This window comes from Xiphophorus couchianus, chromosome 4 (genome assembly GCF_001444195.1).
Source record: "Xiphophorus couchianus chromosome 4, X_couchianus-1.0, whole genome shotgun sequence".
NCBI classification, from domain to species: domain Eukaryota; kingdom Metazoa; phylum Chordata; class Actinopteri; order Cyprinodontiformes; family Poeciliidae; genus Xiphophorus; species Xiphophorus couchianus.
Window position 1 is genome coordinate 19487196 of NC_040231.1, and position 15689 is coordinate 19502884.

The 15689-nt window shown below is 37.1% G+C and overlaps 1 protein-coding gene across 2 annotated transcripts in view; it reads left to right on the forward strand.

The window, feature by feature from the left end:
* apba2b (amyloid beta (A4) precursor protein-binding, family A, member 2b) overlaps window positions 1-15689 on the forward strand; it is a 50580-nt gene that overhangs the window by 31981 nt on the left and 2910 nt on the right. The window contains exons 4-10 of one of the 2 annotated variants that reach the window (XM_028014440.1): window positions 22-102; window positions 1058-1097; window positions 1701-1846; window positions 5007-5042; window positions 9509-9595; window positions 10975-11160; window positions 13063-13242. In XM_028014440.1, coding sequence (XP_027870241.1) covers window positions 22-102; window positions 1058-1097; window positions 1701-1846; window positions 5007-5042; window positions 9509-9595; window positions 10975-11160; window positions 13063-13242 — 756 coding nt within the window. The remainder of the gene's footprint in view (window positions 1-21; window positions 103-1057; window positions 1098-1700; window positions 1847-5006; window positions 5043-9508; window positions 9596-10974; window positions 11161-13062; window positions 13243-15689) is intronic. The other variant, XM_028014442.1, reaches the window with a different exon arrangement.

The window sequence follows — 15689 nt, forward strand, 5'->3', positions numbered from 1 at the left end:
TGTTCTATGTTTATCTGACAGGTAAATAATGGTCCAGAGCAACCTAGAAAACAGCAGCGCTCTGACCTCAATGTTCCCTTGGAGAACAACAATGTACCAGAGGTAAGATGCTGCTAAATATCCAAAAACAGCTACTACATTTCCCCTTTAGTTTTTATGCACAGCTTTAGTAAGACAGGTTGTTATTTTATACAATATATAATAAGTGTGTGTGACTAAATGAGCAGCTGTGTAATTACAACCGGTACTCGTGTCTAGGTCTTGCGGCATGATGGCCTTGTACAAACTGAACTCGTGTTTGTGGTTTTACTCATGAAAATTTTTACTCATCTGGCTCTTTTTGTACTTTAGTGAAGCTTTCTGAGCATGTAGTGATCTGGTAGATGCAGGGAGATTATGGTTTGACTGTCAGGAATCAAGATTCCTCCCTTATATTTCCACTTTTTTTCCCTGCCACATCATCAGTCTGGAATGACATATTTGCACATATTTATTCATGACCATTTTTTCACCATTTATGGGAACAGAACTGCATAAATAACAGAGAGCAATATACCGTAATTGCATGACCGTAAGTGAGGGTTTCAGTAAAATCTGAATTAAAATGTAACTATTTCTAAGCAAGTAAGTATTGTCCCACATGGCTGGTTTTCTTTACTATTTGAATTTGAGTTAATTTATTGTAACTTCTTTAAAGAAAAGGGATAGTACACTTTAAAGCAGAAAAAAGGGATATAGAAGCAACCCTTTAGTAAAACTTTATTAGCAGTGTATGTCTTTAAATGAAACTGATTGTGATTAAAAAAAATTAAGTAGAAAGAGAAATTCTGGAATCTTGCAGGACTCAAAAATATTAAATATTTCTGCAAAACATGGAAAAGTGTAGCACAAAGCCATAGGTAAGCACCTGATGAAACACGGGATATTATGTCAACACGTAATTTTCAGATTTGCTGCTAGATAACAAAAAGTGACTTTTTAGTGTTATCATAGGAAACTGACCATGTAGCACATGAATCTGATGCATTTATTTTTCTATCATATTTCTGTCTTTCAGCCAGCAAAGAAAGTTGCATCCTTCCCCAGCTTTGTTGATGGTGAGTTATTCTGCTTCCTAATAAGCCCAAGATAATATAATCATACTGAACAACTCCAATAGTGATTCTTTCAGTGCGTCTTTCACTGACCTTTGATCTCTAGCCTTGGGATTTCTTGTATTGTTCAAGGCTTGAAATGTTAAGACCTTAGTTAATAGTTTTCACTGTTAAATAGCAAGTTTATTTCGCTTTGATTTTTATGCGGTAAAGTCTATGCACAGTGCCCTGTTACAATCATATTAAAACTATATCATAATAGTATATTTCTGTGAAATGAAAGGAAAGGAGAAGTTTATAGAACCATAAGCTGCTGCATTTACAGATTCCAATAAAATGCTATTTTTTTTGTGGATCTAAAAAAGTGTGTTTGAATACCTCTGCAAGGCATTTTAAAAATTGCAGCATGTTTTGAGATCAAAATGACACCACTAAATGATTTAAGGTTTGGCAAATCCAGTCTATCATCTCCAGATCTTAAGAGCAACAGCTCTATTTTTAACAAGGCTCAAAGAACCCAGTGATACCTTCTGTAAGGCACACGCTGCTTCAGTTAAAACATCATCTGTCTGTTTTTGCTCCGTCTGTTCATCACCGTCCTCTCAGTCCCTGGACCCTGCGAGCCAGAAGACCTGATTGATGGCATTATCTTTGCTGCTAACTACCTGGGCTCCACCCAGCTGCTGTCTGAGAGGAACCCCTCCAAGAACATCCGCATGATGCAGGCGCAAGAAGCTGTCAGCAGGGTCAAGGTACCAAAAGCAATATTCTGTCACATGCACCAATTCTGACATAAATAGTGCTTACTGTACTGTAAAGTCATAAAATTTTTTCTCCAATAAAGCTCTTACATATTTGATATGTGAAAAACTGAACAGTAAATTGAACTCTGAAATTCAAACTAAGTCATTTAGGCCCAGAAACTTAACTCAGGTTCCAATTGTTTTTTTACAATAATGATTCTGGTTGTTCTATGATCTGTGGAGAGAATATAGGCATCCACAAGGAGAACATGCAAACTCCATGCAGTAGGACCCCTGGCTGGGATATTCTTGCTGCAAGGGAAGATCAAGCTGCACCTCTGTGCGGTCCATGTTAATATTTCCCTTTGTGTGACTCACTCGCTGCTGTGTTGAGATCGTGGTCTTCAAGGACATGTTTAGAAAAATAGGATGGTAGGTAAAGTGCCTCTTTGGGCTGCCGAGTTGCTTTATTCATCTGTTCTGTTGAGCTGTTAGGTAACATCGACTAGAAAACGTCTTTCTTTCAAGAAAACATAGACGTCTTTATTTCTCAGTTATACTTGGAGTTCTCATGCCAGGTGACTCATTTCACTAAAGAGCAATGTCGTGAGAAGACTCATGAGAGGATATTTGTCCAAATGCTTTGATGCTTCGAAGCTTCAACTCCCTAACAAATGAGCTCTTTCTCATGTGAACACAACCACGGATACCTTCGTAAATATTGGATGACCTCCTGTGCAACCATCCACTTTTAGAAACTGACATACTGTAACAAGATCTGTTGTGGAGGGATGAACTTATCTGTTCTGGACATGTTTTAAGAATAAAGTTCAAGGACAAGTTCAGAATTACAGTAATTAAAGCCATTAAGTTTTCTCCAAAATAAATTGTAGCTTAGCAGACGGTGTTTAATATTTTTAAAATTCAAGGTTATTAGTTCTGCGAGATTGGGCAACGTTGCTGCTGGATGTTGCTTAATCCTGTTCACCAATTCTTTGAACTTCATCAGTGAACTCAGTCACATAGACATTATTCATGCTTATTTTCTTTAGATCAATCTGAGGAAGCAATCGGTTAGTGCACTGAAGTTCTGCTGAAGCTCCCCGAAGCAAAGAACTGAGGAGAACATTTTGGCAGGTGTATTGTGTAGCTCATTTATGCAGATCCTGTTTGCCTGACATTCACTCAGTTTGATGTAATATTTATGAAGCTTCATCCCCACCCCTACCTTCAACTCCTTCCTGTTGTCGACCCCCTGCCGAACTGCTCAGCGCCTCAGTAGATGTTGCCGAGAGCCTTACATCTCTTGTGTTGCATGTGAGCTGATGAAACTTCTTAAAATAATAATAGAAAAACTTCTTCCTCTTTGTTATGACTTTGGCTATTTTTGTAGTTCAAGGTTTGTAGTATTTTAGTGCAAAGATATCTTATTGTTTTTATATAAATATTGAATTGAATGTCATATTGCCTTGATAAAATATTCATGCCGCTTATACTTTTCCACATTTTGTCACATTACAACCATAAACTTCATATGATACATGCATACTTGTAAAATGAAAGGAAAGCAGTACATTGTTACTAATATGTTTTCCAAGACAAAATCTGAAAAGTGTGGCATGTACATGTATTCAATCCCCCTGAATCAATAATAAATGTCTTAGTCAACAAGCTGCTACTTCTATGGGGTATTTCTGTACCAGCTTTACAAATATAAAAACTTAAATGTTTGCCCGTTCCTTTTTTGCAACACAGCTGAAGCTAAGTCAGACTGAATGACGAGCACGTGAAGATCAAATTTTAAGTCTTTAAGTCCAGACCCAAATTCCTTATTTGGGTCTGTGTGTGTCAGCTCTTTTGCAGCCACTACCAGGTCTTTTGGCAGCATTTAGCTTCTGCCATCTTTCCATCAACTCTGCCCTGCTTTGCTGTCTCTGCTGAAGGCAAAAGCCTACCCTTCATGGTTCACTAACCCGACCTTACTTTAAATTTGACCTGTTTGATGGGTTCCTTGGTTTTCCGTATGTTGTTTGTTCCCTACTTTGACAATTCTTTACAGAACACTTATATTTACACTGAGATTACTTGACTCAGAGTAAGACTGTTTTAAATTATTAAGTCATTTGGATTTTATATTAGTGTGTCAGAGTAATGGGGAAAAATACAAATGCATACCACACTTCACAGGTTTCTATTTGGGAAAATAATTTTAATCCATGTATTATTTCTCCTCCACTTCTCAATCATCCACCACCTTGAGTTGATCCGTCTCATAAAGTACCAATGAAATACATCAAAACCTGTGGTTTTAAAGTGACAAATGTGCAAAAGCACTTAAGGTGTATAAATGCTTGAACCGCTAGAGATGTTGAAACATTAAAAACTGGTTCATTTAATAATAGTAATAAAAAAGAAAACTGTAGGACTCATTGCTTTAATGTGTTATCTGCCAACTAGTCCCATAAACATTAGTTTCTAAGTGCCTTTAATCTGTTTGGTTGCACCCTATTTTTTAGTGCAGCCAAAAGAAACAAACTCCTGTCATTCAGTAAATCCTCTCACTACCTAATCTTCTCTATTTTTTCTAGATTTGACGTTGATTTCTGTCCTGCTCGTATTATTCTGTCTGTGACACTGAGGTCTAAGAGCTGAGTCCATTGGAATAAAGCATTTTGAAATCTTCATAGTGCCTCTAACTGGTTTTGAAATGGTGCTATCCTATTGGCCAGTGTGTTTTGTTGGTAAATTACTTGACCAGAAAAGTGGGGGTGAGTCATCCACAGTTGCTGAAACCAATCAGATAGTCACAATTTAGAAACAGGTCCTATTTATGGCGGCTTGTTTTTAATATGCTGTATTTACAAGAGAAGAAGCAATTATCACCCTGTGTAATTACTGTTTTGATTTGTATCTGATAATCAACGCTTTGCTGTGCACGCACACGCATACATGAGTTCGACACAGTCATACACGCCTCTTCTGTCTCCGTCACGCTCCCTGTTTGTTAGAACAACATGTGTTTCGGGGCTTTACTGTCTTACCCGTATTTTCTTTATAACCCTCCTTTATGTCCTCCTTCTCTTCCCCCTGTTCTCTGTGCTCCTGTTATCTGCTGACCTTGTCCCAACGCCTGCCTTCCTGCCTGCCTGCCTGCTTGCCTTCCTGCCAGAGGGTTCAGAAGGCTGCCAAAATCAAGAAAAAGGCGGTGTGTAATAAACAGAGCACAAGGAAGAGCCTCTGGTCACTCTCCTTCCACTCTCACCGTTTTTCTTTTACATTGCACTTTAGCTTGTCTGTGTGTCTCCTCTTTCACTTCTGTCTCACAGGCCTCATGAAATAAATTGTTGCACAGAGCTCAACAATTTTTGGCCAAGTTCACGTTTTTTCATTCATTCGTTTATGCATTCAGCCGAGTGTAAAGGTGGTTTTGCGCTCCATTCTGGGATTTTTATAAAAACTTTGAAGCCTTTTCTGCTAAATATTTTTTATCCAAACATTTATGAAATGTTTTGATAAAGGTCTTCATTTTAATAATATAGTACAACTGCAGTGATGTGGGATTACATAGTATAAGAACTAGAACACAACTCTAAATTTTTGTCCTACTGCATATTTATATATTTATATAAGAGGATCTTCAGAAACCAAACAGGCTTTGTGATGTTGCTTTGGAAATTTGCTGGGATTGACTAGATTTTTCTCTCTAGTGCAATATTTTCTGAAGCTCTGGCTACAGCACAAGTTACAAGCAGGGTTGATACACACCTTGTCCAGAAGTTCATTTTTACCTTTTTTTAGTCCAAGATCTGTCTTTCCGCAGTGCATCAAGCTTCAGCAGAAAACAATTTACTCATCCCCTCAGCTTCAACATGAACTTTTTTAAAAATGTTGACAGGTCAGATAGTTATGTGAAGAAGCTGAGGCCTTGTCCAGGGATTACACATCCTTTTTATTGTACCAAGTCTGCAAGGCAACAATGTTATCAAAACACGCATAAAAGTACTAAACAGTAATTTACATATGTTTAACCCTCTTGTTATGTTCGTTTCTAGGGTACAGCAATAATGTTCGTGGGTCAGTTTGACCCGTGGCGTGTTTAATCATGCAATATTGTCAGAAACCAAAAAAGTCCTCCAAAATATTTTTGTATCTGATTATTAACTGTAATACTAAGCATTTCAGTCAATATTTGTGCAATGATGGTTTTTTATTTCTCACAAATAAAGGATCAATAACGACAAACTACTCATTTATTGATTTGGACATAAAAAATGGAATTTACATTTTTTATGTCCACTGAAGAAAACCTACAAACAGAAAAACAATAATTTCCTTGAAATTTATCTTTTGTAAATTTTTTTATATTACACTTTTTTTTTTCAATGGGTGATCTAATTGAACTTGAGACACGTATACAAATACACGTATACAAATTGACCCGCTGATTAAAATCAAGATAAATGAGTCATGCAGAGAGTATTTATGTTTCCCTCCACTTCTGCTGAGTGTCACTCAGTGTGAGTGGGGTTTGTCCACAGGAACAGGAAAGATTCCTGTCAAAAGTTGTATGACCACCTGCTTTCTCGCAGTTTCCTAGTGAAGTAAAGTGAATAGTGAGAAAGTAGGCTTGTGTGTGTCGGGGTGTGCATGTGTGTGTGTGTTCTGGCGAACTGCTAGGTAGCCACTCCCCTCTGCTGCACGTTTCTGCGGCTTCTCTCCTGGTTAGTGATGAGAACCAGGTGGACTCAATCTCCTAGCAATCAGAGTGCAGGTACTTTTGGTGTGACTGACCTGTCGCTCCTGTTTGAAGAAGTGCCACAGCATGAGAAGCAAACAGTGCTGGTAGCACATAAATTCAGAACTGTGCAAAAGTTTTCTACAAACTCGCAATGCGGTTGCTTATTTCCTGAGTATCATTGGAGCAGCACATGGACTCTGATTGATTATTGTACTGAACAGTTTTAATATTCAAATCAAATCAAGTGGGTAATAAAAAAAAAATTAAAAATACACTTGGTGTTTATTGTTTATGGTAGAAAGTGAAAATGAATAAATGTTGAATAGAATTTTGACTAAAAATATTTTGAACAAAATGTTGATAAATATGCTAATTTATTTATTGGTGTGGAATTTTACTATAAAATATTTGCTATGTATTATACTTTTGGAATACCGTATTTTCCGCATTATATGGCGCACCACATTATAAGGCGCACCTTCAATGAATGGCCTATTTTAAAACTTTTTTCATATATAAGGCGCACCGCATTATAAGGCGCATAGAATAGACGCTACAGTAGAAGCTGGGGTTACGTTATGCATCCATTAGATGGAACTGCGATAAAGGGAATGTCAACAAAACAGTCAGATAGGTCAGTCAAACTTTATTAATAGATTACAAACCAGCTTCTGAAAACTCTGTTCATTCCCAAAATGAATAAACAGCTGTTGCTTCCTCCACTTCCGCACCATTGATTCGTTCATGTTAAATTCTCTGGCTGCTGCTCTATTTCCGTGTTCTACTGTGTGACTGATCGCCTTGAGCTTAAACTCTGCGTCATAAGCGTGTCTCTTAATAGGAGCCATTTTGGGGTCTTTACACAAAACCCAGCGTGCACCGCGCACTTCTTCTTCTACGGGGGGAAATGAAGTCGGCGGCTGCTTACCGTATTTGCAAGACCTGTTGTGGCTCAATATTGGTCCATATATAAGGCGCACCGGATTATAAGGCGCATTGTCGGCTTTTGAGAAAATTGAAGGTTTTTTTATATATATATATATATAGGCCTTATAGTGCGGAAAATACGGTAATTGATTTAAAGGGATGGAAATCTGTTTGATTATTTCACAATGTATTTATCTTGTTAATTTCAAGATGTATTAGATGTGTTTCTGTTTCTTTTGAGGTTTTTCACCTATGTGGCTGGAAGGCTAAAAACTATGGTGACCATCATACAAAAATAAAGATGGATCAGCTAAATTGAAGGCTATTTGAGTGAAATCCAGTTAAGTTTCATAGTAGAGACTATCCCTTTCAAGTGGGGAATCGCACAGTAAACCAAACTTGACAATGTGTGTGGTGTGTGTGTGTGTGTGGTGAAATATGGTTCATAGCTGCAGGGAAACGTATAGAATTGGACATTTTTAAAATCTTTTTTAACCTTCAGCTTGACTGCCGGGTCAAATTGACCCGAACAGTATCTATGTAAAAAGTAGATGCAGAGGGGGTTACAAATGTGTAAAATGAATAACTTTTCAATTTATATGTAGACTGCACCTAATAAGACAAATAGAAAAAGTTTCATGCAAAAAAAAAAAAATACTTCCAACTATTAAAAAAAAATAACAAAATGTCAACTTTAAAACGAATCAATTTGACCCGCAACATAAGGAGGTTTAAAATTAATAAAGTTACAACAAAAGGGAACTAAAAGGGCAGTTCACTTCTATAAATAAAAAATAAAAAAGCTCTCCTTGGTTTGAAATGTTATTATTGAAAATCTAGTAATATCTAATAAAATCTAATATTTTAGAAAACTATATATATAGGTAAAAGATTATGCAAGACAATTCATAAAACAAAGTGAAATAAATCAAGCATGGTAAACAGAGGCTAAGTAAATAAGCCTTTTGTTTTGCTGGGGAAAATATATTTGTTTTTGACAAATTGCGATTGACTACATGATCATTCCTACAAAATAAATTTAGGATTCAGCAACTTGAACGGGGTGTTCATGCCTCAAATTTTTAATCCTGATCTGTAAATGTCCACATGTGTTCAGTGAAAATGTCACGGAAAGCTGAGTAGAAAGACCTTTGAAAATCTTTTGTTGAGCAACCCACAGCCTGGAGGAAACTGATTTATACTTTTGTAATAATAATAACCCCCTGTAGATACTGCATATGATCCAAAGAACATGTTGGTTTTCAGTCTCCTCTAAGAAACAGTCCTAATAATTCAATTAAGATAAAATAAGACCTGAGTTGTTTCTATACTCTTATTCAGATTTGCAAGCTCTCTATGTGCAAGCACAACCCACTTTTCCTAAAATAAAAGCATCCTAAAGAATGAGGTTACATTTAAAAGATGATTTCCCAACACCTGTTTGTAACTTTTTCTAATCTGTCCTAGTTTGTGTCCACTTTTCTTTACTTAGAGAGGATAAAAAGAAATAAAGTGGTATTGAGAGGCCGCCGTCTCAAACGGCTTACCATTTTTAACCTGAATGCCTAAACTTTCCTGACATTTGCTTTATTTCTTTATCACTCTTGGCTGATTTCAAATGCAAAATACAGTCATAATTAAACCAAAGCAAATATAATTTTATTAGTCTGCAGCTCACAGTGATTAGAGGAAAATGTACACCGGCTTGTTCTGCTCTCCCTGGTGTAACAGCCAGCTGGTGAGGGCTTAGTGTTAAGCTGTTTCTAGTTTCCGCTCCAGTTTGCCTTGCTGGTGCCAGGACAGATGATCTGAGTGGACATCACTGCCAAAACGCTTCCCTCTTTATCGTCACTTGCACATCACCTTTACACTCATAAACCTGTCCATCTGACAAGCAGCTCTCCAACTGGACTCGGCACCAAACATGCATGCAGACACAAACAGGGGTGTCCACAAACATCTGAAACATTTCAAATCACAACTCTTATTTTTGTATATTCCTCTAGAACGCTGATGGAGATGCTCAGACACTGACAGAGGTCGATCTGTTTATCTCTACCCAGAGAATCAAAGTGCTCAATGCAGACACACAAGTAAGTACTCTTGTTAAATAAAAGCAGTTTTTTTTCTTAGTCAGTTTCACATTGATAAATAAGGGAGGAGATGCTGGGATGCACAGAAGTTGAAATAGTTGGAGCTTAGCCACTGCTGCCAGCTGCAACTTATGAAACCACGGCTTTCATTTGTCTAATCTCAAGGCGTCACATTGAGATTTCCCTTTTGAAATCGTGTGCAAACATCTGTCGAGTGTACCTTTTTTGTGATATTCAAACAGTGCGTGGAAAAATAAAAGTTACATTTGTTCTCCATATTCCTTATCTCAGTTGTTCCTAAAAATATTTTTCCACTCACGTAAGACACTTTGCACAATATTTTTTAGAATTATATGGAAACAGCAAATGATTCATTTGCGGTGCATCAACCTTTTCCTTGGTTTGGCTGACAAATTTTAAGTGTGGGCAGGCTCCCAGTAAAAAACAAAAACATTGAAAATAACGTGCTGCAATGCGGTTTCTGTCTTCTTCCCTTTCCTATCTGTTTGCCTCTGGTTCTGGCACTTCTGCGAAATCAATTCAGTCCAAAAATGTACTTATGTTCTGCAGTTGCAAGCTTTATGTACCCTGCATGGGTGGCTCCTGATTTGGATTCATTATTAGAACAAGTCCAAAAGGGGGCTGGAAAAACAGCATGCGTTAGATTTATATAATAAAACTGTCACAGAGTTAATGAAATGAAGAAAACTGCAAAGAACTTCAGCATGTTATTATAAACCATGAACAATTAAAACCTCCTCTGAATAAACACACATTATTTGAAGTCTGCTTCTTCTCCAAATCGCTATTACATTAAAATTTAATGCCTCATGCAATCTACTTTACCACACAAGGCTATTATTAGGCTGAGTAAACAAATATCATTACACTATTAGAATAGGCCTAAGTTTTTTGTTTGGTTTTGTGGATGTAATATAAGCTGAACCAGATCTGCAGATAATCTAATTTAAAGCAGATTGTAATTGAGTTGTAATCTGTTTATACAGCTTTATGAAAATCAAAAGAAGACATATTTGAATCCTGTTGTCACTTATTTTTTCTCATGAATGATGCAGCTTCAAGGAAAATCTATTAATATAATGTAATAATAATAATCATATTTCTTCATAGGGCATACTGTATATTTTAGTAAGAACTTGAACAGTTGTTACATGCACTGAAGTGCATGTAAGCAATCTTAATTAGACAAATGAATTACAAATGCATTTTCAACAAGGAACAACAATGCTAGGAACAATAATTGTCCTTAGCATTATGCATTTATTTAAATACAGTATTAGCTCTCTGTTACTTTAATATTCAGGGCAAAGTTTGCAAATTGAGTCTGATTTGTGATGTTTGGGTTCCTGTGCCCACAGGAAACAATGATGGACAACGCACTGCGCACCATCTCCTACATTGCTGACATCGGGAACATCGTGGTGCTGATGGCAAGGCGGCGGATGCCGCGAACAGCCTCCCAGGACTGTATCGAGACTACACCTGGAGCGCCTGAGGCAAAGAAGCAGTACAAGATGATATGTCATGTCTTTGAATCTGAGGATGTAAGTGACTAAAAAACAAAAATCTGTCCAGATTTGGGGAAACGTTAGTCTTTCCCAGGCAGTTCCTTTAAGTGTTATGTTTCTTTTACTCCAGGACGCCACTTACATCATATTCAAATGGATTTTGCTGGGGTTTTGCTTCAAGACATGATTTGGCTTCTTTAGCCTGAATACAGCAAATGCTATCACATTTCACTGTCAGCAGTTCAAAAACATCTCTGTGCACCTCACAATAACTGATCAGAGGAACCCACTGATTTGCATTAATAGGAACTAGCTGGGCACTTTTGATTTCTTTTAATTTATTTATTTTCACCCCATGGAGCTGCTGCCTGCCTCGTTGAAGCAGTTTCAGAAAGACTTGGCAACAGGAACAATGTTGCACCGAGGAGCCAGCAGCTCAGTTTTCACTGCCAAGTGGTATAAAGGCTGGACTCCAATCTGTCCCCTCTTCTTCTAATTTTGCTGCCAGAGTTTTAATGGAAGTATTCAGCCACTCATCCATCAGTTTAGAAACTGTTTCTGCTGTTGTGGCTTCACTGGCTGCAGGCACCATTTCCTGTTTGGGACTTTTTTTCTTGTTTTCTTGGGTAAAATTAATTCACTGAAGCAGCTTGGAACCTCACAGAATCTCCATTTGGTTTCTATCTGCAAACCTAAAGGAGGCCTTGTGCTGTTTTCTTGCACTCTTAAAAAAATAGTTCATGTGTTAGCCAGTTTAGCTAATCAAATATCCCACTCAGCTCTTTGAATCTCCTCTCCCACAATTTTTAAGTTTTAGATTACCTGCAAAAGTAAATGTTGTGTATATGGAGAGAGAGATAGAAAGTGTGTGTAATATATATAATTACACTCAATAATTTATATAGATTGCTTGTACAAAAGAGTATGTAACATCTAGCCTGCGTGTCTAAAAGTCAATAATAAAAGTACATTTAAAATCAGTCCTAACATGAACAGGAAGCCAGTGAGTGGCTCCATGTCAGGGTTAGGAGTTTGCCCCGCAATTGGTGAATTGCCGGTTTGATTCCCGCTTTGCCCGCCCCTGTTGTTGTGTCCTTGGGCAAGACACTTCACCCAACTGTCCTACTGGTGTCGGTCAGAGGGCTGATGGCGCAATATGGCGGCCTCGGTTCTGTCAGACTGACGAGCAGCTGTGGCTAAACCACTAACTTGTCATCATGAGTGTGTGAATGTGTGCGTGAAAGGAAACGACTGATTTCATTTGAGAACACTCTGAGGGTTGAAAATCGCTATACAAGTCTGATGTCATTTCATTTCATGAATTAAGATTAGCTGTATCCACTGATAAGGCAGGCTTTGTTTATATGAACAAATTGGACAAAAGACTATTATGATACTGATGAATTCATAACTCAGGGGAAATTGAGGTTTTGTGGTAAAAATAAGGAATGCTTGATTCAAGAATTTGCTTTTTGAAGCAAAGAGAACGAAGAAAAAAAGGTTTGGATTTAATCCTTGCAATGTGTGTTGAATTCAAGGTGAAACATGAAGATGAGGTGACTGGCTGCGTCTGTGTCGTTTGAATAACGTTTGATGGGATGTTATTGTAAATCATTTGATAATTTTAAAGAAGGTCAACTTTAAGTGCATTCAATTTTCCTCAGCGTTGTTTTGCTTAACTGAGTCTCCTTCTAAATAAGGAGCATTTATGAGTAAATGTCACAACTCTATGAGAACAAATAGCTTTGGACAGTAAAAATCAATTCATTTTATGTGTAAACATATTCTTGGCACACCCAAGGGCCACTTTTGTCACTGGATGCTTTTATGCTTGTTGACGAACAATTTTTTATGTGCAATGCAGTGTGAAAAAAAGAAAGAACAAAAAAAAAAGCCAGAGTTTTAAATAATGATTTTGTTTTGGCTGTGTGTCACCAGGCTCAGCTCATTGCTCAGTCTATTGGTCAGGCGTTCAGTGTGGCCTACCAGGAGTTTTTGAGAGCCAACGGCATCAACCCAGAGGACCTGAGTCAGAAGGAGTACAGTGACATCATCAACACACAGGAAATGTACAATGATGACCTCATTCACTTCTCCAACTCTGAAAACTGCAAGGAGGTCGGTCGGCGTGAAAGACGTCCATTTTTCTCTGCAGGTGTTTTTATCTGTATCAGTGCAGGAAACAGAAACAACAGAGAAATGCCTTGAGATTTTACAAAGTGCAGCACAAGTCCCACTCGTGCTGCAGGGCCATTGGAGGAACACAGCACTGTTGTAGCTGTTAACTAATTTGACAGATAAAGAGGCAAATGTTACAGTAAAATCCACTTGGAGCATGGCAGCTCTTTCTGCTGAAGCATTTCCTCCTCTGTGTCCTGGAGGCTGAAGTTGATTTAGAAGCCATGGAAAATTTCCCCTGAAGGCAGCATTGGCACACATCCTATATTCGAAGCAAAAGAGTAATTTGCAATGATGAGGAAACTGGGATATATTGAAGAAGTGTAGCTTTGTAGCCCTCCTAAATATGCCAAGAATAATTTATTGTCTCAGAGCTTCATGTTCATGCCGGTAGTTTCTGACAGTCAAAACACTGAACAGGAAACAGCAGAGAGAGAGCAGAACAAAGGAAAGATTGGTAGACATGACATGTTTAACTAATTTAAAAAATACAAAAAGCATGATTTTATTTAATCTTACCTGTATTCTCTTCATAATACTTGTATATAGCAGCTTGATGTAAACAAACATCTGTACAAGGCTTCTGCAAGAACCTCAAAATTGAAATTGTTTTAATTAGTTAGTTTTAATATTACATTTTTTTCATAAACAAGGGTAACAAGAAAAGCTAAAAAAAGCTAAATGAGATTTTTTAAAAATAAGTCAAACTATAAATGCAGTGAAATATTGATAGAGATGATTAACTTATAAATAATAACTATGTTAACAAATATATTAATCAATGCTATTAAGATGACTTCATAAGAAAATGTAACAGGATAGTCTCCAAATAAATATTAAAAAGCTGCTAACTTACTCTGAGAGGTAAGGGAATATGTTTTATTTTGCAAATGGCTTTCTGTATAACAAATTCGTTTGAGCATGAGGGAATTTAATTTTCCAGGAGCTTCACATATTACATACTCTTGGAAGTGATTTGTGAAGGATGACGATGCTTCCAAAATGAAACAATAAAGAATAATCTAAGATCAGGAACACAGACTTTAATAAAGCAGAGGTTCTGACTGGCTTGCAACCAGCAACTAAATACATCGGAGAGGGTAGGTGGGAATAAATGGCAGAAGAATAAGAAAATAAGAGCCAGAACTGACATATGATTGAAGCTAAAAGAAAATCTGGACAAATTCCAGCAAATTAAAGATCATGATATTAACATAGTGACTGTGGTTTTTACTCTGATACTGCCACTTCAAGGTTAAGCAGTGGCCCAACTGCAGACCCAGGATTCATATGATAGAGGGTTAGCCATGACCAGGTCTCAAGTTCATTACTGTGTTTTTCTGGTCACTGTAGACCATGAACACACCACAAAAGCTTTTGGTGATGCTCTGATCCAGTTAATTAATCAAAACAGTTTGCTGCCTGTCAATTTTGTTCAAATCCGTTACATATTTACTGCCTCATAAATCCCACCAGCTATAAGGTGCCACTGTTATGAAATAATCCATCTTATTCACCTCACTTATCAGTAATGCTATGTGGTGTTAGATTTGTGTATTCAAATGCTACAACATCGAAGCATTCAAAATCATGTTTCTGCATTTTACCACAAACAATTATCCTCTTTCAAAGGCTGATTAATTAAAAAAAAATAATTTTCATTATGTTATAGATTAAGTACCCTAGAGATATATTATGTAATTTAAGCAAATAAATAAAAAATACTAAATTACTAAAACTCTGAGTAATTATCTGTAGTTTCAATAAGGTTTAATAAATCTCCTGATAGCTTGTTTGGGATGTGTATCCACTGCATGGGAGTAGGATGAAATGACTTCGATAGTTTTAAGATTATGGCAACACCATATTGTTTAACCGGTTAACACCTAAAACTCTCCAAATACTGTATATGCATTTGATAATATTAATCTTTTATCATAGACATATTCAAATCTAAAGGGGGCCTCAATTCTGCGCTGGGGATAAGTGTAAACATGCTAAATCAATCTAAACATGAAACTCTGGACAAAGTTATAAATCTTTTTCTCCAATTTCTACTTATATTTTCATGTGCAGTAAACTTCAAAATGCCTTTTTGCATTTATATGTTGGTGTTTTGGCTCAAGGGTCAGAAGAGAGAATCCATTTCTAAGTAAATCCTCTCAGACAGCAGCTTCCAGCACAATATAAACTAATCCAACAAGTTTAGGAGATTGAGGTACATCGCTACAGTAATGTAACATTTCTATAACCAGCAACTGTCTTATGTAACCAGAGATATTAATCCTCTGCAGAGTAAAGAGTATTGCTAAATCGCTGTTTTATCATTTCAGCTCGGAGCTTTGTTGTTTTGCCAAAAGTCCCAGCTCTAATTCCTGAAAGTGAGC